A 22,539-nucleotide genomic window follows, 5' to 3' on the forward strand; every position below is an offset into this window, starting at 1 on the left:
TACGCGCATGCTGAGGTGCAGGGGTTTCCATGACAACTAGAGGTTTGCAGAGTATTCAAGAAACTCTGCAGGTTAAAATTAGCTTAGATGGTCATGCACAGATGATAAGGGCCTGGGGCTATGCAAGTTTGTGCAAATTGTTTTTGTGAAATTTAGTGGGGGATGTTACAATCCAAACCCAATGTATGGTATGAATCGAATCAATGGATACAGCCACAATGGATCTGGAGGGAATACAGAAAGCTGGCAGGCTTTGGGCATCTAAGATAAATGGAGTGGCATTTAAAATACATTCCAAAAGAAAACTTGACTTTTAAACACATTAGAGAATGAGGGAAAATTCATTCTGATTAATTATGGTTAATGGAAGTTAAATGGCTCAGGCCTTTTTGTTTTCATTAAGATAAATCATTCTTAGAATCATCTCGGTTTATCTCTGAATATTTTTTTCTTGCTTGGGCACTGTTCTCACTCACGGCCTGATGTAGGTTGACTGACTCCATAGCTGCAAAACTGTAAGCTTGCCCTTGGGGAGGGCATAGGTTTGTGTACCCCCAGTCTCCATTCAGAGTACCAATACAGCAGTACAGCAGAAGGCATGATTTTAATGAATCCCTCTTATAATACTGTGGGATCTGTGGCAGCTGGCATAATGCTGTAGCTAACTTGTCTGATCTGTGTCTGAGCTTGTCTTATATCCCAATAAAGATGAGTATTTAAAAGTAGCACAATGGTGAACCTATATTTATTGAATAGAATAATTTGTAATTATATGCCTTTGTCTTATCTTGCATGATGGGTTGTGCATCCTAACACAGGACACAGCTTCATGTTTTGTGGACACTATATCCTAAGGAAATTAGAAATAGTATGTTTGGATGTTTCTCTAAAACAATTCAGGAGATATAAAAATAATTTTAAAGGCATAATTTTACTTCTACTGCAGTCAGAAAGAGACTTCGATCTAAGCAAAGGTGTTGTGTTTTGCCAGGCCACTGCTTTAGGAGATTAAAACCTACGGAATCAGTTATGCGTGATTGCCTGCTTTTAATCTGAACTACATTTTTTAAAAATTATGTTTTATTTTATTACAGTTTCAAAAAGAGTGTGGGTCATGTCATCCTTCCTTTCTGTTAATGAAAATGCTCTTTCACTAAATCAGCTAGCTGATTGAAGATGCTGACATTATTGCAGAGGAGGAGAGACATGAAATTCTGGGAGGAGAGATGTTTCTCATCCTGATCTTATTATTCTGATAATTCCAGTGAAGCGTGAATTCCCACATAGTAGAGTTCTTTCAGAAATGCTTTTTTCTTCCACTGCGATGACTTCTGTATTGCTTCAAAAATGCATTCAGGGAACACTAGAATTATACAACTGACAATAAAGCCACCTAGAATTAAGGGGGCATTGTCAATATGGATGCCCGCTTCTGTGGCTGGATATGAAAAAGTTGCCTGCAGTCATAGGCTTGCCTGCCGTTTCCTATTAACCCAACAAAAGAGAGCAGTATCACATCATGAAAAGAACAAATTGTAGCAAAAGCTGTATCTCGCTCATAAGCAGCTAGGCACAGAAAACCAAAGCCGTGTTAAGATGCAGGAGGAAAAAATGCAAATAAGAAGAGATTAAAAATATTTTAAAAGCACATGTAAAAGGGAGGTATGTCAGGACTTCTTTCATTGCAATATAGTGAAAGAACAACTAGAAAATTCACTATTCAGTTCCCCCCTTTCCAGCACACCAAAGGGAAAGCAGCATCACTCGAGTCTCTGCCTAACTTCTTACTCCCTGCCTGTAGGTTTCTCGTACTCTTTTATGGATGATAAGGAATTGTAACCTGGCAGACACTTGACAATAGTGCCGTGCCAACAGGGTTAGGTAGAGTTTTCCATCCTCTTAAAGTTATAAAGGAGCCAGGATAAAACGGAGGAAACGGCATCAGTTCCAGCCAAATCTCCAGCTGATTCATTAGCTCTTTAGGATCACACAGCTATGCGCTGACACATTGTTTCTATATCTTAAATTTAAAGGTATAGTGTTTTCCTCTACCCTATTACACATTGTGCATATGGCATATGGAAACACAGAATGCTATTTATTAGAAAGACCTGGAAAGAGCTGCAGCAAAAAGCTGTGTGTTGCAGTGAGTTGTTTAAGAAACAGCTGTTATTGGAAAAAATATGTGATTGTATTAGCTGTGCATTCACATGCAGGATTTTTTCAATTTTAAGTGCTCATTCTGAAAAAAGGTTGCTTTTGCACAAAGTCTTATTTTCAGCAAGGTGTAACTTGGCCAGATCTAAACTGATTTTCATCAACACATTCATATACTTTTCCTCTTTGAGGGCTGTTTTGCTAAAACCCAGTTTTCTAGCCAAACAATTGCAGAACTGCAGCTATTTAAAAGCATACATATGTATATAGATATATTTATATGTATATATATTTACTTATTTACTCAGCCAAGATACAAGATTTCTTTTTCTTAGGCTGCAGTGACCTAGGTCAAACAGGTAAACATTTCTGGAAATTTATGGAAAAAGGATTATCATAATGGGAGCACTACAGGATATGTCTACAGCTAGAGTGTTACTAGTCAAAATGAAGAAAAGCACAACTGGTCATTTTTTTTCCCCAAACATAACTCTAAACAATGAATTGTCTTGTGGATACTGCCCTGTAATAGGTCAGGCTATTGGAGTTACAGTTAATGACCCTTCACTAGCTGTGTTAGGGTTTCGGAACATTACAGACAGGAATGAAAATACCCTATGCAAACCACATCAGATGCTATTTTAGAACATTTTAGTTGATACAACCTGCTTGCTTTGGCAACCAAAGCCCATAAGGATCTTTTCCTTGCCATATTATATACAGGAAGCAAATGACAGACTAATTCCTAACAATTAGGACAATTAGTTATCTTAAAGGGTGGACTTAGGACCACGCAAGTCGTAGACCTGCAAGGCAGTCATAAAGCAACCACTGTCTACATTAATAATAATAACGATGACTGAACATGAAATAAGATGTGACCTGTAGCAAGGAAAACGTGACATAGGCAAAGTTTCCATGGGAACACCGTAACAGATTCTAAAATATCTCTGTGTTCAGCAAGAAAAAATTTGGGCAGACACAAGCTTGTCTCACAGTGGAGTGCCTCTGGCAGTTAACAGGCTCGCTGAATAGGTGCTTCCCAAGCCCTGTTAGCAGTGCTGCTTATGTTCAGCCTAACTGTCTACTGTCTCTGTCCTTCCTCTAGCAGTTCTTACAGCGTCTGCTGTGCAAGCAGCAGGTAGGGGACACACAGACCAAGCAGGCACACTGAAAAAGTCCATTACTTATTCAGGGGGCTTTCATATCTGGTGTCAATCAGCTATATTGAAATATAAGTTCCTGGGCCAGATCCCAGCTTTGTCTACATCTTTGAAAACTGGGAATACTTCCATTAATTTCTGTGGATATCATGGGGACTAACTTAGGAAAAAAGAAAGCACTGGTGAAATGTCTAGCTGTATTCTTTGACATTTATAAATCCATATAAATGTTGTAAATTGGATTGGTTTTGCCAGAAAGTGGTTTTTATTCACAGAACAACTGCAGTAGATACAGTGCAGAGTCTGAATACATGTTTCCTGGCTGGGTTTCAAGTGCTTTATGCTGTCTCCCTCTCATACTTGTTGACTTCTATACCCTGGATAGTTTTCCGCTCCTTGATGATCTGTCTTCCCATGGTTTTCAGGCTGTTCACCTGGGTCTCCTTCTACGGTTCAGATACTCTTTCAGTCTTGGCATCCCTCAGAGCTTCATTTTTGTCCCCATTGTTTTGTAGGCAACTCATGGACATCACTGTACTGCCCAAGATGCTCTCTCTTCTAAGACAGTGACCCTAAAATATATGGAGGGGAATTCTCCATTACAGTCTAAGTAGCACACAAACTTCTTAAACTCAAGGTGTTCCGCACTGAGTAAGTACCCTTTCTCCAGGGCTCCACGCTGTAGCATGAATCTCATCCTAGGGATCACCTTAATTTCTGTCTCTCTTACTTCTCTCATATTTTTGGTCTGGCAAAAATCTAGCATTTTTCTCTAGAAAAAAAGTGTTTCTTTTAAATCTACCATCTCCTGATCTGACCATTCTTGCAATCAACTGTTTCAATCTCCTGAATTTTTTGATACCAGAATTTACTCCTCTTGTCACCATCTGTTACTAAAGCTGCATGTTTTGCTTCAAGAACACCAGTCCCTTTTGGGGTTACTTCCCATGGCTGCTTATTGAACTGCATGTTGACTTACATCTCCTCCTTGTTCTTCAGGCTTTAAACATCAAGAAGACTGCAGACTCTGATAATGTATCACATGTTAAAATGAGTCGGTGCAGCCACAGCTGAAGTCCATCCTATTTAAGCTGTTCCCTGTGGGTAGTTTGCTTTGAGTCTTACAATTGTCATTTAAGTTTTGACACCAAGGTTTTCAGGGAGATCTGGTGACTCTGGATATATAATCTGAAAACCTGGGGGCTCTAGTGGGGGCCATACTGTCCTTGCCTGGCCTAACACTCTGCCGCCCTTCCTCTCCCCTCCCCCCCAGCCCAGGACCCCATGTTAGACCCCTGAGGCTATCGGTCCCTGCCCCAGTGATGCCACAGCAGTGCCAGACCCTACTGTTACCCCGAGGGACCTCCAGGGAGTGCCAGCCCTTGCTACTCCAGACGGACTGCTTTGAAGGCTATGCTCCCTAAACAGCACCAAGTGGCTGTCTGCTCCAAACCAGGGCTCTTAAGCTGCAACTCGCTAAACACTCAGCACCATCAACCTTTTTCTTCTTTTTTCAACTTAGCTTTTGGGAAAAGGAGTTTCACTTTATATGGTTTCTACAAAGCACTTAGCTTAAATGATAAGCGTAAAATTTGTTCTAGCCCTGAGTGCTTATAAGCATAAGAGAAGACACAACTTTCCTCCCTGCTGGTGGTACAGAGATGGGCAGATTCCCTAGAGGAAGGGCACTGCTCTCTCTGGAGACCATAGTCTTCCCATCTGTGTCTGGCATTCAGTGCTGTGAGCTGGGCACCGCAGCCCAAGGTCACAGCCTGGCATTTAACACATAGCAGTTTCGCTTCATTTCCTGAAGTGTGTCCAGAGAAATGGAAATCTCAGCTGAACCATGTAATGCTGTGTTCTTTGGAACATCTTTTTTAAGGTGGCTAACAATGACGTAAGGAAGAATGTCCAATGTTTTTGTACGGCTACACAGGTGAAAGATGGAGGTACACCAGTGCTCGGGGCAGTCGTGTGATATACCCACACTACGCGCTGTGAACACAAACTCATGTCCAGTCCTCTGTGCCAGCTGTCCACTTTGTCCAGACATCCACCATCTTTCTCAATGGCAGAAAAGTGACTTTCAGGAAATACTGGAAAAAACTTCTATCCACACTACTCCTGAGTGCATATTTACCCACAGTGTAACTGTGCCAAGGCACCACTGGTTTGCTAGGTTGCCCCATATACCCTGCCTGCACTTGTGACACCTACTGTGGGGCTGAAAGGATGGTCTAGGTCTCTCCTACAACAGCAGGTGGCATCTTCCTGTGGCAACCAGCAAATCAGGTGGGTTTTGTGGTCAGCCTGAGCACAAAGCTGGCACAGGTCGCTTAAGTGCCTTGTACACTAAAAGACACAGGCAGCAACCTCCTGTCCCCATAAGCAAGCCTAGGGCAAGAAAAGGGCTGATCGATGCCTTTGGAGCATCCCCTGCTTTTGGATTATTGTATGTGTGTTTCCTCTGTCTTCTGTCTTGGTTTCACTGAGACCCAACATAAAAATACGATGACCCTGAAGTACATTTGGAGGTAATTCTTGGTTTACAGCCAGCCTAGTTCTCACAGCCACGGCCCTATGGGTGATTTGATTTCACTAGTTCAGTTAAATCCATATTTACCCAGCAAGAAAAGTATTATGGATCACCATTTCAGAATGCTGGACATCCTTCAGTTATCAACACGTTATTCCACCGAGTAAGTAATAATGAACCCAGCATCCAAATAACCCTGACATTTGGAGTTGAGAGATTATATAAACATTAATAAATGCAGTTATAATTTAGTGAAGGAAACTTAATTCTAGCTCCTTTTTACTGCTTGTAACCATGTCAGACTATAGAATTTGAATGTGCATACAGCATGATATGTGCTTATTAATTTTCTCATGCCTGCAGTGTTTACAGTAATTTTTTGACCTCTTTGCTATGAGATACAAATTTGTAGCCAAGTAATATTTTCTTCTGAATGTCAGAGAGACTCCTAAATTATTACTGCTTTGGAACACATGATAATTTACAAACGTTTCTACCTTGGACTTCTATCCAGTTCAATATACCTGGTTTAAGAGAACACACACAAAGAAGAAAGCCTGCTAAAGCTGCAATTTCTCAACCTCACATGCAAAAGGGAAGGACATGGTCAGTAATGGATGATGCCAGTCAATGAATTATTTTCTTTAGCTTTTTTACCACTTTGTAATAGCTGGTTGAATAAAGTTTTAGGATTAATTCAACAGACAGCATTGGGAAAGCCTAGAAGCTCTCTCTCACCTGAATGATGTATTCCATCAAGGCCATCTCAGTGTGTTTTCTTTTTTCCACACCAGTTTAATGTATTTGTACAAAATGTAGCAGAGCATAACTCTGCAAGCAAGTCCCAGAGGAAGTGCCAAGATTATATAATGCCTGAAATGCCCAACAAGTTTTTTAAGAAGAAAGATGGACTTGACTAAACAAGAGATTTAAATGCATGCATACCCAAATTTTAATTTTTGGGCTGTCCTCCTGGAATAGAATCCAAGTCATAGAATTAATCACCTATACTTTCTACACAGAATACAAGGAGAGGTAGGTGTATCTTACAGCCTACTCCCTCAAAAAGGGGAACCATCAGGAAATTAATAGTTACAGGAACATGCTTGAAATCCTTACCTAGAGCCCAAGTACCTGACTCAAGGCTTCAGGAAGTTTCCTCCCTTCCTCTGGGTCCAGAACATGGAGTCCATGGTGGACATCAGGTCTTTGCACATCATCTTGGAAAGAATAATCAGGGCACAACCTTTTCAAATTGATAACAGTCAAGATGATTACAGATAATGGTACTGCCACACCTATTTTGTGTATAATAACAAACCAGCTTGCACGCACGTCCAGCATATGTGAGATCAAGCTTCAATTTCTTCTTCCATCTGTTGGGACTAATTGAAGTCCAGCTGTTCCCGGTGTGCTCCCGGCTACACTATGTGCAGAGAGCAATGCAAGATTCATCAGGTCTGAAGGAGAGCATACAATAAAGGAGCATGACTGAAACTTGAGGATTTGGAACTAAACCTCAAAGGAATGGATCTAGTTTCTGTTAAGGCTGGGGAACAGCCATCAGTCCACAGCTCTTCATCCATCCACACCAGTTTGTCCATGATCAGACTCCTGGCTGTTGCATTTGGTTTTGGGTGTATTTACAGCTGCAGTAAGAGGATTATTGTGTTGCAAAGTAAATGAAAAGTCTGCAGAATTCCATGTTAAGTAATTCTGCAAATGAGACTTCAGCTTATCGAAAAAATGGGATCACAAAGGGGAAGTTACCAAAATGTCCTTATGTAATCAAAAGGTGGACAGTCGTTGACATGTGTATTACTAATTCTACTAAAGGTGCAGAGTGGAGAGAAAACTGAAAGGTCATTTACATCAGATGAGTAACAGGCAGTGTAACACAAGAATGTAAAGTTTATTAATATTTGATAGAACAAAGTGTTCTGATATTTTTGCAGCAAAGTCCTTCTTAAAAAAGATATATGCCTTGCAGGTCATGTTAGAGCGCTTGAAAGCAAAAATTAAAAAATCCCATTTCTTGAATATCTCAGTAGTATAACTAAAGATAGAAAGAGCACTGCTGACTTTGGGTGTCTTAACAACCTGCATAGTACATAAAGATGAAAAAGGCCAATAATTAATTCATCTATGCATCTATCCATCTGGCATTATCAATATTAAACAGTACTAATATGTGGTTAGGACTAGTTTAATTTATAATGAATGAACAGCATAGTGTGAGAACCTGAACATTGGTGATTGTAAAACTCCACCTGTTGGATGGAAAAGTCAGTTCACTAATCATGTTGCCAGAGACAATTTATTTGTGCTCTCTTCAAGTTGGAAAAAGATTTCTCAATTTAGATTGTTTCCTTCAAATGAAACTGCTTTTTCAGGACTGGCTTACACCAGGTTAGCAAGTGAAATATACTATGCCGATGAAAGCCCATTTATCTGATATAATTGTATATATATACTAGGACTTTTCCAGGATAAAAATCTTACAAGAAATCTCGCAGTCCGTCATGATTATGCCAGGAGAGATTCCTCCAATGTGGACTCATGGATTCATCCTACAAAAAAGTTTCCCATAGGCAGCATTAGACAGGATTACCGAGGAGGCTTAAAGACACAGATAGCTTGACAATAGGAATGTTCCTGAAAAAAAGTATTGAAATTTCACAAAACCAGAGAATGCTGTGTGTCAAATTTGAGCTACATTACCTTGAAAATTGTGTTCAGTGCCTTGGAATATTCTTCCCAATTACATCAAAGCATCTGCAATACTCTGAGAAATATCCTAGAGGTACAGGGGACAGCCTGAGTGACGGTGCATGTAGAAAAGGATCTCTCATATTTATATGCTGATTGTGCCAAGCAGTCTTGCTGCCATTTCTGTGCTCCAGGGCTGCTAACTAGTTCAGCTTGGATGCTGCAAATAAGCATATTTTAAAGGTATCCATGGGAGACAGTAATTGAATTGTGGAAAAAGTTGTCTATCCTTGGAGATAATCAAAACTCGACAGGTCTTTTGCAGCCTGAGGTTAGCCCTGCTCTGGGCAGGAGGGTGCACTGGAGTACCTCCAAAAATCAAAAATTCTCTGCCAGGACGAAGTAATATATGAATCTCAGTTACACTTTTGATAAATTCCGTACATCCCAACACAAGCAGGATGTTTTTGCCTTTCAGTCCAGTACCTTTATTGTTTGAAAATTTGGCTTAAGAGAACTCACATCTCAAATGGTCCTTTACATTCTTAAAAAAATTCTAAATAGTCTTAAGACTTTCTTAAGAAAAAAGAAAAGTATTAAGTCTTTCATAATAGACTTAAGACTTTTAAACACAACTATCTGTCTCATATACTGAGTATAGTACCGATCAGAGTGCTGCTCATAGGTACCGATGGTTTTAGACAGGTTTACAAGGGCTTGAAAGATACTGGGTTAGTGCTTCTGTAAAGTCCTCTGATTATCCTCAAAATTGCTAGTTCCAGGGAAGCAGCTGCTTATTTCAACCTTCCCGGCTGCCTGGTTTCATCCTTAGCCTGGAAAGACCTTGGTTAGAGGAGACAAGGTATTTATTTTCAGTGCCCAATCAGTCCTTGGTTTTCTTATCAGGTTTCCAGAAGGGAGAGTGATTTTACAGTGGGATACTTGCCTGCCAAGGGTTGGCCTATCCTCATTAACTCATTTCACATGGACTGGCAGACATGAGATAGTAACAACTTTTGTGTGGCTCTGAGTAAAGCTTGACTCTTCTCCCACTGCTAATCCTGTGCGGCACTGCCTTCCCCTTGAACATGCAACTTTCCCTTGTAACTATTTAAAGGACGCTGTAAATCTTTGCAGCAACTGGCTGCTTTCCAGAGCAGCCGCAGCATGCAACACAACTGCATAACCCAGGCGAGAGAACAAATTTTGAGAAGAAATGTGTTTGACATCTCAGAGCACTGCAGTTTAGTTATTGGTATTCCTCTTTTGTGCGTAGCTCCCATGGATGGAGATGAGATCCCACACATAGGAGACATTCCTATTTGATTTTCCTGGTGAGTCACTTGACTTTTGATTTGTCAGCCACAATATCAGCCAAATATCTGTGATCAACTTCTTAATACTTTTGCAGGAGATTTTTTTTTTTAATTGATGTCACCTTTTCCAGAAAGATCTTCCCTCAAAAAAATGATAGTTGGCCACATGCTGTAAGTTTTAGGAAAGCATACGAATACAGGTAGCATCTCAGCTGTAAGCAAAGGTGAGAAATCTTGAGGTATATTACATTAAGTTTTATTGTTAAAAATATGTTCTTCAACCCTAATACAAAAATTTAACTAAAAGAGATGCAGAAAATATAGCTTCTTTGGATAATAAGACTTTCCAGGTTTGTTATTCAAGAAGCCCACTGGTAGAAACAATAAAAATAAAAATAATTAAAACAATGGTAGTAACAAAGGATTTGTCGGGCAATCCAACTATAGGATGTATAAAAATAGATGAGAAAGCAGCAAAACAAGTTCTGTGACATTTGCAGGAGTGAGTGACTAATTTACACATGACAACAGGAAATATCTAATATCTGATGAGATACACTTCAGAGCATTGCATCAGTAACATGGGAGACAGAGAAGCTTATGCCACTAGATAATCAACATGGATTTATTTATAGGCATATATGCTACATTCCTTCCTAAGCGAGCTGCAGTAAAACATTTATCAATCTTTTGTAAAGCCAACGTTAAAAAATAAATCAGAATAATAACAACTTTCCTGCTCATCCCCTTTTTTGGTGGTTTTGTTTCTTAAGAAAAGTTCTTTTTGTAGTTTTTGAGAAGAAATATCCCCCAGATATCACTGTAAGGTATTTTTCTTTTCTGAATTCGTGCAGTCTTGCCCTATGTTGCTCTTAAAATATCTAAGCACTGCATTCTTCATATTCTTGCAGCACAAATAGCTACTCATAGCTATACGAACTAGATAGAAAGTAACTATCAAATCACTTGTTCCTGGTAGTGAAAGTCCTTCTCACATTCATTCTCAAGGGCAAGAGACTGAGGAATGAGGCCCAGAAGCTCTGAGCGCTAACAAACACAGGTACTGTAGTCTTCATAAGTTGTAGCATTGGAAATTCTGCTTGAACAAACAGGAAAAGTTGCCACCATGACAGCTGACAGCAGCTACGCCCTGGGGCAGTGGCCCCGAGCAGCTCTGGAGTCTGTGTCCTTGGACATACTCAGGTCACAGCCTGGTAAGCACCTAAGCAACCTGCTCTGACTCTGAAATGAATCTGCCTTGAGAAAAGGTTGGACCAGGGGACCTTCACAGGTCCCCCCTGGTCTACATTTTCCTTTGCTTCTATGCTTTTTGGATTCTTTTGTAACATACAGTCTCTGAGAGGTGATCTTTGAAAATCCTCTCCGTACACAAGAACAAAACTTCCATCCCAGTAGCTTGTATTTTGAAAAAAATTTGGAAACATCAGACAGAAACTCCCTTCCTTCTCAGATCACAGCTGGCTTTGTTTTTAGGAGTGCTGCTAGGTCTCTGTCCTCTGAAATGTCTCCTGGTATTACAAGGGCAGTCTTTCCTTTTTGAATTTTCAGTATGGTAAGTCTTTGGAATATTAGAATAAAGACAGCTGTATCAGGTCAGACCAAAGGTCCATCTGGTACGGCATACTTTCTCTGGTCAAGGTATTAATAGTGGATGCCTAGAGAAGTGTGTAGGAATAGAACAAGTACGTAGGAACATTTCTTCTATGTATTTTCCCAGCCTGCCGTGATTGTGGCCTGGGGACTTTGTGAATTGGAGGTGGTCCCTGGTGGATTTTTCCTCCATTAATCTGCCACCTCTCTTTTTGATCCCATACAACTTTCAGCGGTTTTCCTCCATTAATCTGCCACCTCTCTTTTTGATCCCATACAACTTTCAGCGTTCACAATGGTGAATGCTAAAAGTAGTGGAGAAGAATCTCACTGCTCACCTACAAGATGTATGGGGAAGTGCTGTCTGTTGCTTATTTTGAATCTTCTGGCTTCCAGCTTCAGTTGATAACCTAGTTCTTGTTTTGCAGAAGAGCAGCAATGGTTCTTTATTCACTTTTTCCATGCTGCTTAGACTTCATTAGATCTCATTTTTTCCAGGAGTGCAGAATCATCATTTATTTAATGATTTTCATACTGAAACCAGTCCAAAACTTTGATCATCCCTGCTGACCATGGTTTACACAGCAGCAGTTAGATGGTTTCTGCTTTGTTCACTATCGTTTTCCTAATTGCTCCTAACATGTAGTTTGCCTTTTGATCACTGCTGAGCACTGAGGTATGTTCTCATATCTCTTCCTATTATAGCTGACAGGTACCTTTCTAGAATGGTAGAAGTTACAATAAATTTATTGTTCATTGTTTTTTCATTGCCAATTATTTCCTCTTTATTTATACAGAATTTCAACTGCTATTTTATCAAATGCTTACTAGGTATTTTGAGATCTTCCCACAATTCACACCCTCAGCTTTCATTTTTATTGCGCAGGTAACTTCCTCGTATCTGCAGATGTTACCTCCCCGTTATTCACACTCCTTCCAGATCACATTCATGAACGTTTTGAATGGCACAGGCCTTTGTACAAATCCGTGTGGGACTTCACTAATAAGCCACCTTCTGCTTTGAAAATGATCATTAAACCTACCCTTTGTTTTCTATTCCTTGGTTGTCATTTTGGCAGCACACTGCTCACAAGCTGCCGGTTGTGGTGTAAGAGTGGGTTCACTGAGAGAAAAGGGGAAGAATAATATTAACAAAATGTTGTTGCCTTAGTTCTGTCTGAATGAACTTCTGGCCAGCACGTTTTTTGCAAACCAGTAGCTCTGCTGAGGTCAATAACCAGGTGTAAATGGAAGTGTAAAATCGGTGCAATGGAAATGTAGGCCTGGTTATAAAGAATTCAATACTTACAAACTGCTAGAATTATACTTCACAGTATTTAATTATTGCTCTATTCTCATGTATTTATGTCCTTTGTATTTCTCATAAGAGAGAAAATAACAAGTTTTAAATTCTGGCATGGTTCTTTTAATACAGAACATGTCTTACAGATGAAAATACATATTCTAAATGTCATAAATTCTGTATAGAGGTCTGTGTGTGCCAGCTTTCTGTGGTCCTGGAATCTGCCCTAATGCCACACTTCACTGAAACCCAGTTTTCATTATAAAACAAACCGACCACCTAACTCTCCCCATCCCAGAGCTGTTCAGGCAGTCCTTGAGTAGGCGTGAGTCTATACAGTAAGGCCCTAAGTCTGCAGAAAGCCTGAAATGACTCTGGGGAGAGCTGGGGCCTTTGGAGATCACCATTTTAGAAAAAAAAAAAAAAAAAAAAAAGCTGTTACAGAAACCTCGTGTCTTCAGCAGTGTGAAATCTGGCTTTTTTCCCAGCTGCCACAGAAACCAGAATTTGTGCCATAGAATTTGCTCTTTTGTGGAAACAAGTAAACAGATATGCATATTTCTTTCCTTCCCTGCCCTGTCAGGATCTCTCACCCTCTGCCCTCTGGACTAAGGGAAACCCGCCCTGCCCTTGGGTTGGGGCCAGACGGAGGCTGGAGGGCAGGCAGTGAGGCAGGGAGCCCTGGAGAAAGCCCAGCCTTTAAAACTGTCACTGTGTAAAGTAACCATAGACTAATTTTATTCTCATGAGTATTTTTACTTGTGAACAGTGTTGTGGTGCACATATACTTGTGTAAGAAAGGGGAATCCTGATCCCATTTAAATCAATGGATGTTTTGTTACTGCTGTCTGCAAGGATGTGATTTCTCTCAAGGGGTATTTCATGACAGTAAAATAAATTATGCTTGCTGCAGTATTTAGAGATAAATAACAATGGAACTAAATTCCACCAGGTCAGCAATTACAAAGTTCTGGTTTTAAGAACTGAAATTTGTGTTCAGGTAACCTAATTTTGGCTCCAAAAAAATCTGAATGTATGTAGAGTTATATTACATTTTCCCACTTCTATTGAAACATGAAAGAGCATGTTTTTCATCATCTAAATGATGTGCTAGTGGATTTGGATAATATCTAAGCAATATGCCGTGATAGAAAAAGAATAATATAAAAGAATATCATCATGACTTTTTAAACTTTGACTGAAAATACTTCCAAATTTTGGGGATTGTTTCATATATAGTTAGATGTGATTGTGAATTTTGGACTCAGGTCTTAGGAATATTATTTGTTATTATAAATGAGAAATTCTTCATTACATTTTATGCTCAACAAATAACTACCACAAACAGACAGAGCCTGTTTCTGAACTTATTTCAGTTGTTGAGAATCTTTAAAATCAGTGCAATTAGTAGGTGGACACAGATCTAAGTTAAGTGAGATCAGAGTCCTAATTTCTGCTGAAACATAGCTGTGTTCGTTGCAATATTAGCCTAGTTCTGCTTGAAGTCTGCTGAAGTTTTCTTTTGATTTTCTTTGCCATTCTGCTGAAAAATTATTTCTCTTGTATTTAAGGTAATTGGAATCACTGACTGTAACATTCAGGGATAAGCACTGTCTGGCACCCCTGGAGACAAAGTACAAATCTTCTGACGTAGAAAGAAATGAAAATATGAAAGACACCACAATCTAGACTTTCATCCAGAGGCAGTGGGAACTGCAAACCTCACCCACAGAAAGAATTATGGCAAGGGGATGTGGAGCTGTGGTGCAAGTTTGTCTGGCCCCATGTATAGACCATCTCTGTTTGTGCTGAAGAACACTCCAGAGGGATTTCTTGGATTTTGGAGACTACATTGGGACAGCCTTTTGTTCATAAACTGGCTGCAATGCCATCACAGTGAAGTTCACCTGGAAAGAGGGTTGTGCTAAGGAGATGAGAATCTGGCCCCATGTATTACCAGCTTTCTTTGAGTGATGTCTCCTAGAAAGAAGCCATTTGGTCTGTATAGAAAATGGCATATGACAGCTTGGAAAGAAAAGCTGTTTATCTTCCCATGCCAAAATTCATAAAATTTTGGACAGAACAGTACATTTTTATGATGAAGGTAAGAATTTATTGGATAATAAATTATTTGTTATATTCCCATGATATGTTGGAGCCTGACAAGGATTATATTTTAGCTGTAAATTCAATTACCTTACCCTTGTGGATACTGGTTTAATTATTTGTTGCTGGTTTAATGAAAAGGCACTTAAATCAGTACAATTTTTACCCCTGATGCCAATGAGATCAGTCACAGGTCCAAGCTGCCTTAATTCTTTGAGTGATTAATAAAGAAATGCCATCACTCACAGCCACACACAGTTTAACTTGAGCTATCAGAGCCAAACACAGTGTAACCCCAAACACACAGAAGTGAGTGGTAAGCACTTGTCCTAGGTCTGCTAAACTACAAAGAGAGCAGTGACCGTTGTACTACCGGTAAGAATAGAGGAGGGTGAAATGTATAAAGTAGATTTCTTTGGTTGTAAACTGACCAGAGAATGTGGCCATAAGAAGCTGAAGTTAAATGCAAAGATTGAAAGCAGTATTTAGAGAAAACCACGTGAGACAGAAATAACTTTCCAGGAGATAGGAGATAAGTAGTGACCTCCCTCCTGTCTTCCCTGCTGCTCCATTCCCCTCTGGCCATGGGTGGGAGGGAGGTGCAGGGCTGGGGGCACCAACCTCTGGGACACCACTCACGTGAGCAGAGGCCTCACTTCAGCAGAGCAAACTGGATTTTTGTTACTCCAGTCCCAAAGACTGCTCTTGAGCCCTCAGTGCCAGCAAATATGTCGCAAATACTTTTCAGAGAAAGAACAAACTTGCCTAGTCTCTCCTAAAAATCCTGCTTGAAAGTACAGCCGGTGACACTGAGCTTCTCTGAGCCCAGTCAAACAATAAATATCAGGAGAGGGCTTAATTTAGCCATCCTAAATTGCTGTCAGCCCAAGCCTGAACTGAGGAACCTTCTTCTCTGCCACATTTAACAGATCCTTCTGAGCCAAATGTTAGTTTCTGTGGTTTGTGCTGGATTGCACCTTCTGAAAGTATAACTACAGCCATCTCACTGCAACCTTTTTCATGACAGACAGCAAGCTTTATATTCACAAGAGAAACCGGGGCTACCTGGTTTATTTGCTATTTCCCTCCAATCAAGCCACAGTCTCACCAGGCCGCTGTATGAATACACGTTCTCCAACCCAAGCCACACAGACGAACAGGAATATGGAATCAGATAGCTGAGGAGAGGAATGTGAAGTCAGATGGTTAAGCACACTTTAAAACGCTAGTGAGGTGATGACATTCTCACATAGCTTTGTTTCAAGACATGGTATGTGAACGAAGTCACCATACCTTAGCTAAAGAACAGAGTTCTTTTGGAGAATCATGTTCTATGTTGTTTAATTAATCTACTTTCAACAGCTGAGCAGTCAGTGCTTAGATGATGGATCCCTGGGCAAGTGACTAAACAGCAATCACTGTGCACTGGGATTTTCCAGAAAAATTTGCATTAGCCCAATTCATAAAAAGAGAAAAATAGTAAGTGACATAAAGACACATCAAAATAGTCACATCATCTAAATGTGAGCACTAGGTGGATGGGGAGTACCTCTGTGACCCTTAGCAAGGTAGTAAGATATGTGCTCCACCTAACTCGGTTTACATTTGCATGAAATGGGAATAACATTGACTAGATCATGGGGCTAGTAAATCAGCTACCGCTAGTTTGTCTGCTAATATTTTTCTGGCTTTTTAAGTTAATGTGGTAATTATTAGTAGAACAGCTAAACAGGAATCCTGTCATAGATTGTGAGTTTTGTTTCAAGGTGAAGACATCAAAATTCATGCAGTACAACCAGAGCCTATTAGTGTTTTCTAAAGAATTTTTCCTTTTCCCAAAAATAGAATACTAAGTGGGTTTTCCAAGCTTTAGTTACAAAGTGTCTCCAATGTTTTATTTCATTAAGCATGGCTTTTGAGGACCCTGGATTGGGAAAATACTCTAGGCATAGAAGAATTCCACCCATGAGAATTGCTGCAATGAAAAGCAAACGAAAAGAGATTCTAGATTGTTCAGAAGCAGAGTACGTGTTCTCCAAATTTCTCTGAACAAGGCTGCCCTTCTTCAGAGAGGACAGGGTGTGTGTCAATAACCCCAGACACAAGCAATGGCAGGCATCGTCATGCCATGTGCCAAAAAAGACTTGCTAATTTACTCAAGATGGCACCACTTAGTTCCATATCTAACTGCTGGGATGGCTTTATCTTCCTTCATGCTGCCACAAATAACTTGACAATAATAAGCAGTCTCAAAGGCAAACTTAATGCCACAACCCATATATGACAAAAAAGATGGTTTGACATCTGCCTCTTTTCCACTCCTTCACAAACCTTCTGGTACTCCCAAGCCCTGGGTGCTCTCACTTTTTTCCTTCCCATGCCACACTCCCAAGCCCTTCCCCTTCTTAATAACTTCAGGTGACTTCTATGTCCCGCTCTCCTTCCTGCTCCTTACAGATTCATTCTGTGCCCTACAGATATTACTGCATGACATAATGGTAATATCTGCATGGGGGATGAGTGACTCGGGTGTGTGGTGACTTGGGCAAACTTATTGTGAAATTGTAGTAATATTGATCAATCATATTAATATTTTATGATTTTTAATTTTCTTTGTTGACAGTGGTTTCATGTGCCAATTCTGGCACCGATATATGTTCACCATCGTGATGCTGGATGGCAAGACTCCCTGAGTGTACCTTTCTTGAAAGGGGAAAATGTGGTGTCACCCAAGATGTGCTTGCTTAGGCATTAAAATGAGACATTATTCACAGCAAACTGTTCGTGTCTATGATCCAGCCCCTGCCATTCTAACAACAGACATAAAATGGTGAACAACATTAACACTGGAATTACCAATACTGGGAATGAGAGTTACAGCAAACTGGGACAAATGGGGTAGTTCATTGCTCAGTTATCGCTTCAGACTCTCAGCAGACAGCAGAGATCACTGCATTTCCTATATTCCACACTTAAAAAGGAAAAAAATCTGGAAATTTAAGCTACCTTAGAATACTAAGAATCTAGAGGAGATGAAACCTTACAAATGTGATGTATTAGCACAACCTGGCATACTTTTCCATACGTACATGAATTTTGACTGTGGTAACTATTGGGACCTTCCAGCTGTTCACCTCTTTCCCTTGGTCTTTTCATGCATACAGATTTTAGTGTGTCTCTGTCTTTTTATGTCCATGTGAGCAAATATGATTAAGTCTCTTTGTGTGTCCAAATGTATAATAGTCTATGGAAAGAGAGTGCTTTATCAATAAGCAACAGAAAAACAAAAGTCTGCTTAGTGAAACTGATGTGTATTCCTTGAAAAGGTTTGAGTTTAAGCAATGAAAACCTTCTTACATAACTGGCTTTTTTCAGAAAAACCAGCTGGGACACAACCAGACAGGCTTCACCTGAGTCCACCTGATGAGCAAATCAGTGAGAAATGGAAATGCCTGCCTTACAGAACCAGGGCTCCCTTGTACTCAGAGCTTTTAGTCTTAACACCACGCCAGGGCCACCAACTTCCTCAGACTTCCTGGTACGTAGTACTCTGTCACCTGCCTGGCTGAACAGCAGACCCTGCTATTCAGTAACTGGCATCATGGAACTCGCATTTTCTTAATCTCCCTGCCCTGATGCTGGCACAAGCAGTAGCCTTTTCTTTGCTCTCTTGGATTCTTTATACTCAACTGGCTCCAGAGATCCGCCCTCGGAGCCTGCCAGGACACATGTCTGTCCAGCCTCCACCTCCTTCCCTTTGCAAGATTAAAACAGAGGCAGCAGCCTGCACCCTCCTCCCGGCTGGGTCCTGCGCGGGGCAGGAGGAGGCGGCTGCACCCGTTGCCTCTCTCTTCTACAGGGCTAATGAGAGGGAAGCAGGCGGTGTGACTTGTATGCACCACGTATTCACATGAGCGGAGTGAGGAGAGCCAGCAGCAAAGATGAAAAGCAACTGGTAAGAGAACATTTGGGATTTAGAGACATCTGTAAATAAGAGATTAGAAGCAGTTAAAGCTGTCCTTGCCAGCTGCTGCCTTTGTTGCTTGGTTTTATGACATCATTATGTGAAGGAAATGGTAATAGAAAGAGCTGTATTGACATGTTTTATTATAAGGCAAAGATAAAAAGTTCTCACGTAAAGAAATTATCTTGTCAGATCTGTTAGTAAATCCTTAACTGGGGTTTTTATACATTTAATATGCATAGCTCTGAGGAGAAAGTCAATAACAGAATCTGTCAAAAACTATAGATTCATACTGAAGTTTTCTTTCTGTTTACAGGAAAATTACAGCTTTCTTTTGCATGTGTAGTTTTCTGTGGTCTTTCATCTCAGCCACGATCCAGCAACAATCAAGTAAGGAGACAGATTTATCTGCATTTCATCTTTCTGTAACTTTGACTGTCAAAAGAATTATTCTGAGCTTATTCAAAATTAAAATACTCTCTAGCTAGCCATCACAGAAAGACAGAACTGTCTATGTGTATGTATGTATGCATGCATATAAGAAAGAGGGGAAAAAGCAAGAGCTGTGTGTTAAAGTCTGTTAGATGTCTGTTAGATGTATTGTTAAAGTAAGGATTAAAATCTGGCTATAGGTGGTAGGCAGGTCACAAACCTCCTTCTGTCTTTCATTGCTTCTAGTTAAGATGTTATTTGCTATGTGTGGCAACAAACTGGTTCTACTTTATTTGCTGGGCATAAAATGTGAATGGCTGGATGTCAGCCATCAAATAATATAGAATGAGGCCATTTCTAAGGTGTAACATGTCAACCTGAATGTTCCCTTTAAGTCTATGTTGTCAGAAGGAAACCCACATTTATGGCTGAGCCTTTGCAGCACACAAGAGGCTCTCTGTAGGTTAGAAATGTATCTCCCTCTAACTTGCACTCTTCATTCTTCCCCACCCAGACTCTACTAATATTTTCCAGACTGACCTGATACTGGACTTGCACATGACACTTAAACTCTTCAAATAAATTTTTATTTTTCCTTCCTCTTTCCTTAAATTAAGGGAATCTGGTAGATTTTCATGCTGATTGCAAAGCTTTTTGACAGATAATATTCTGAAAAATTGGATTTTAAAATTTGGTTTCCTGAAATTAATTTCTTCTACATTCTTGTTTGGGTCAACAAAAAAGACCTATATGTTCCTCTTGCTGCCACCCTATATTTCATGAATAATCCTTCTCTGATGAAATGTGGCACAGAGGAAGATGGGAACACCTGGAACACCAGAAAGGATGGAAAAGATGCCAACAGTTTCTCAACAGTCCCTTTAGTTGGCATGAGGTTTGTTTAAGTTTCCTTGGGACTAGAGAGACTGTTGATTTAGGTAACAGGCATTCTTCCCAAAGTTTGCTTAAACCACCAAAAGTTCCAAACCAAAAAACTCCTTACACAGCAGGCCTTCTTATGCTACCACTGCTTCTCCGTAGCTCTGCAAGAGAAGAATTATTATAGCACTCTCATTTGGAGGCTTGGGGGAAAAAAAAAAATCAACTAATTACTCAGGTTATAATTTTAAATTTGGAGTTCTTTAGAAACAGACGCTTATTAGCGTTTTCTTAGAGCTCTGATTTCACTGAGTACAGTTTAAATTTATTATTATATACATCTAATTATTATTATTATTAACTTTCATTTATAATATTCATACAGTTGCTTCACTTATTATTTTAAGGTGATCTGAGGCAATGTGCAGGGGCATGGTTTATAAATTCATCCTTTTTTGTAGGACTACCAGCCATTCTGGGTGCCAGTCAGAGAACAGATCTCTGCCCAACAATCAGGATTGGTCAAGACGACTTACCAGGCAAGTAGTGTCCTGACTTTTTCAAGGAAAAGCTGCTGTTCAGAAACTTTATCAGGTTATATTCATGTGACTGCACAAGTTTTTAATTAAATTAAAATGAAAGTTAAATACTGGACGCTTATATTTTTTTCTTGTAGGCTTTGACCTGATTTCTCAGTTCCAAATAGAAAAAGCTGCTTCCCAAGGAATTATACAGAGAGTAGTGGGCTCCACTTCTTTACAAGTGGCTTATAAATTGGGACCCAATGGAGACTTCAGGATCCCAACCAGGTAATGCTTCTTGTTGTTTGGGTTTAAAAACTACATGTTTTGCAATATTGTTGTCTGAGGACTAGATCCTCTCCCCAGCTAGATCATCTCATTTGCAAAGCTTTTGGAAGGTGAAAGAGGAGTTCAACTTTTTTTCCATTGCCACCAGTAAGACCAGACTGATTCTATAACAGCAGTTTCAGGGACTTCCACTTTCTTCTACCAATGATATTGCTCAGGGTGCCTCAAGATTTGCTGATAGAAAGGGAATTATCCCTAAGAAGTGAAGCCAAAAGTTGATGATGACTGGAAAAGGGATAGGGAAGCAAAGAAAAGATAACAGGAGAGAGGAAAGTTTTCTCAAAACATTGACACAAAGTGATCTTTTGGATTAACAAGGTAGGATAAAAGTGGATTGGTTGTATGGTAAGGGGTTTTTTTGTTTGTTTGTTTTGGGGTTGGTTTTTTTTGCTTTTTGGATAACAGGTACATGCATATTCCTGGCTGATTTATGGTCACTTGGTCTATAAAAGATGAAAACTACTCTTAGCATGTCGCAGACAAGTTACAATAGGAGCCAGGATTTAGGAATGTCATTGTGTTTGTGCTTTATGGGCCAGACTTGCTGCCAGTGAGGGAAAAGAGACGGTACAGCAAGGCAGAGATGTCTTTGCCAAACTTAGGCAAATTGATTCTCATCCAGCACCTTATGTAATTAAGAATGCCTTTACTTCACAATTAACTGGCAAGACCTTTAATGAGACTACTGTTTCAGCTAGGAATAATCGGTGCTGACTGTGCTCTAGTCCATCGGTGTGCTGCTGCTCTGTTACTGAGCCTGACCTGGCTGCTCTGCTCCAGTCATTTCACAGCGTGCCCCTCCCAGCAAACTGTCTTGGGAGTGAAGCTGGCAGCAAGCAGCTGGGGCTCACAGCTCAGGAGAGGCACGCTTTAAGCCATTTCCAATAATTTAAAAAACAACCCCACACCTCTCCACATAATATTTATAATGTGGCACGGTAGGTGGGTTTTACTGGTATGAATTTGGGGTGACGGAACGCCTGAGAATGTTACAGGAGTTAGCAAGTTAAGCAGAGCACCTCAAGGAAAGCTGAGCGTGTTTAATGGCGTGGGCGTAGCTCTGCCTTTCTCAGACCCGGGCACTGCAGCAGCCCTGGGCCGCTGCTGCGTTTCCCCCCGCGCCCCGTCACTCGCACGCGCAGTACGTACGGACAGCGCGCGGTTCCCGGGGGCACCCGGAGCTGTCCGCGCCCGCGGTGCTGAAACCCCGCCCCGCCGCGGGCTGCGCAGGGCGGGCACGGCGGGGCGCAGGCGGAGCGTGTAACCCGGCGGTACCTGCCCCGGCGCCCCCAGTCCTGCTGGCCCGGGAGAGGGGGCAGCCAGGACTAGCATGGGCTTGGGAAAAATACACAGCAGCGTTTTCCCCAGCTGGGTGCGTGGGCACGAAGGCACAAGTGCTGTTGGAGCACTGGGGAGGGACCCTCCATCAACACGGCAGGCTCCATGCCTGCCCTGCTGCAGAGAGCTCCTCTCACACCTTCGTTAATGAGCAGC

General features: G+C 40.7%; 1 protein-coding gene across 1 annotated transcript in view; it reads left to right on the plus strand.

Moving 5' to 3' along the window:
- Positions 1-18,724: 18,724 nt before the first annotated feature.
- Positions 18,725-22,539, plus strand: part of COL9A1 (collagen type IX alpha 1 chain) — a 75,011-nt gene continuing 71,196 nt past the window's right edge. The window contains exons 1-4 of the mRNA XM_056343501.1: positions 18,725-18,856; positions 19,182-19,255; positions 20,638-20,715; positions 20,853-20,985. Coding sequence (XP_056199476.1) covers positions 18,843-18,856; positions 19,182-19,255; positions 20,638-20,715; positions 20,853-20,985 — 299 coding nt within the window. The 5' untranslated portion in view covers positions 18,725-18,842. The remainder of the gene's footprint in view (positions 18,857-19,181; positions 19,256-20,637; positions 20,716-20,852; positions 20,986-22,539) is intronic.

The sequence above is a fragment of the Falco biarmicus genome, chromosome 6 (assembly GCF_023638135.1).
Source record: "Falco biarmicus isolate bFalBia1 chromosome 6, bFalBia1.pri, whole genome shotgun sequence".
NCBI classification, from domain to species: Eukaryota; Metazoa; Chordata; class Aves; order Falconiformes; family Falconidae; genus Falco; species Falco biarmicus.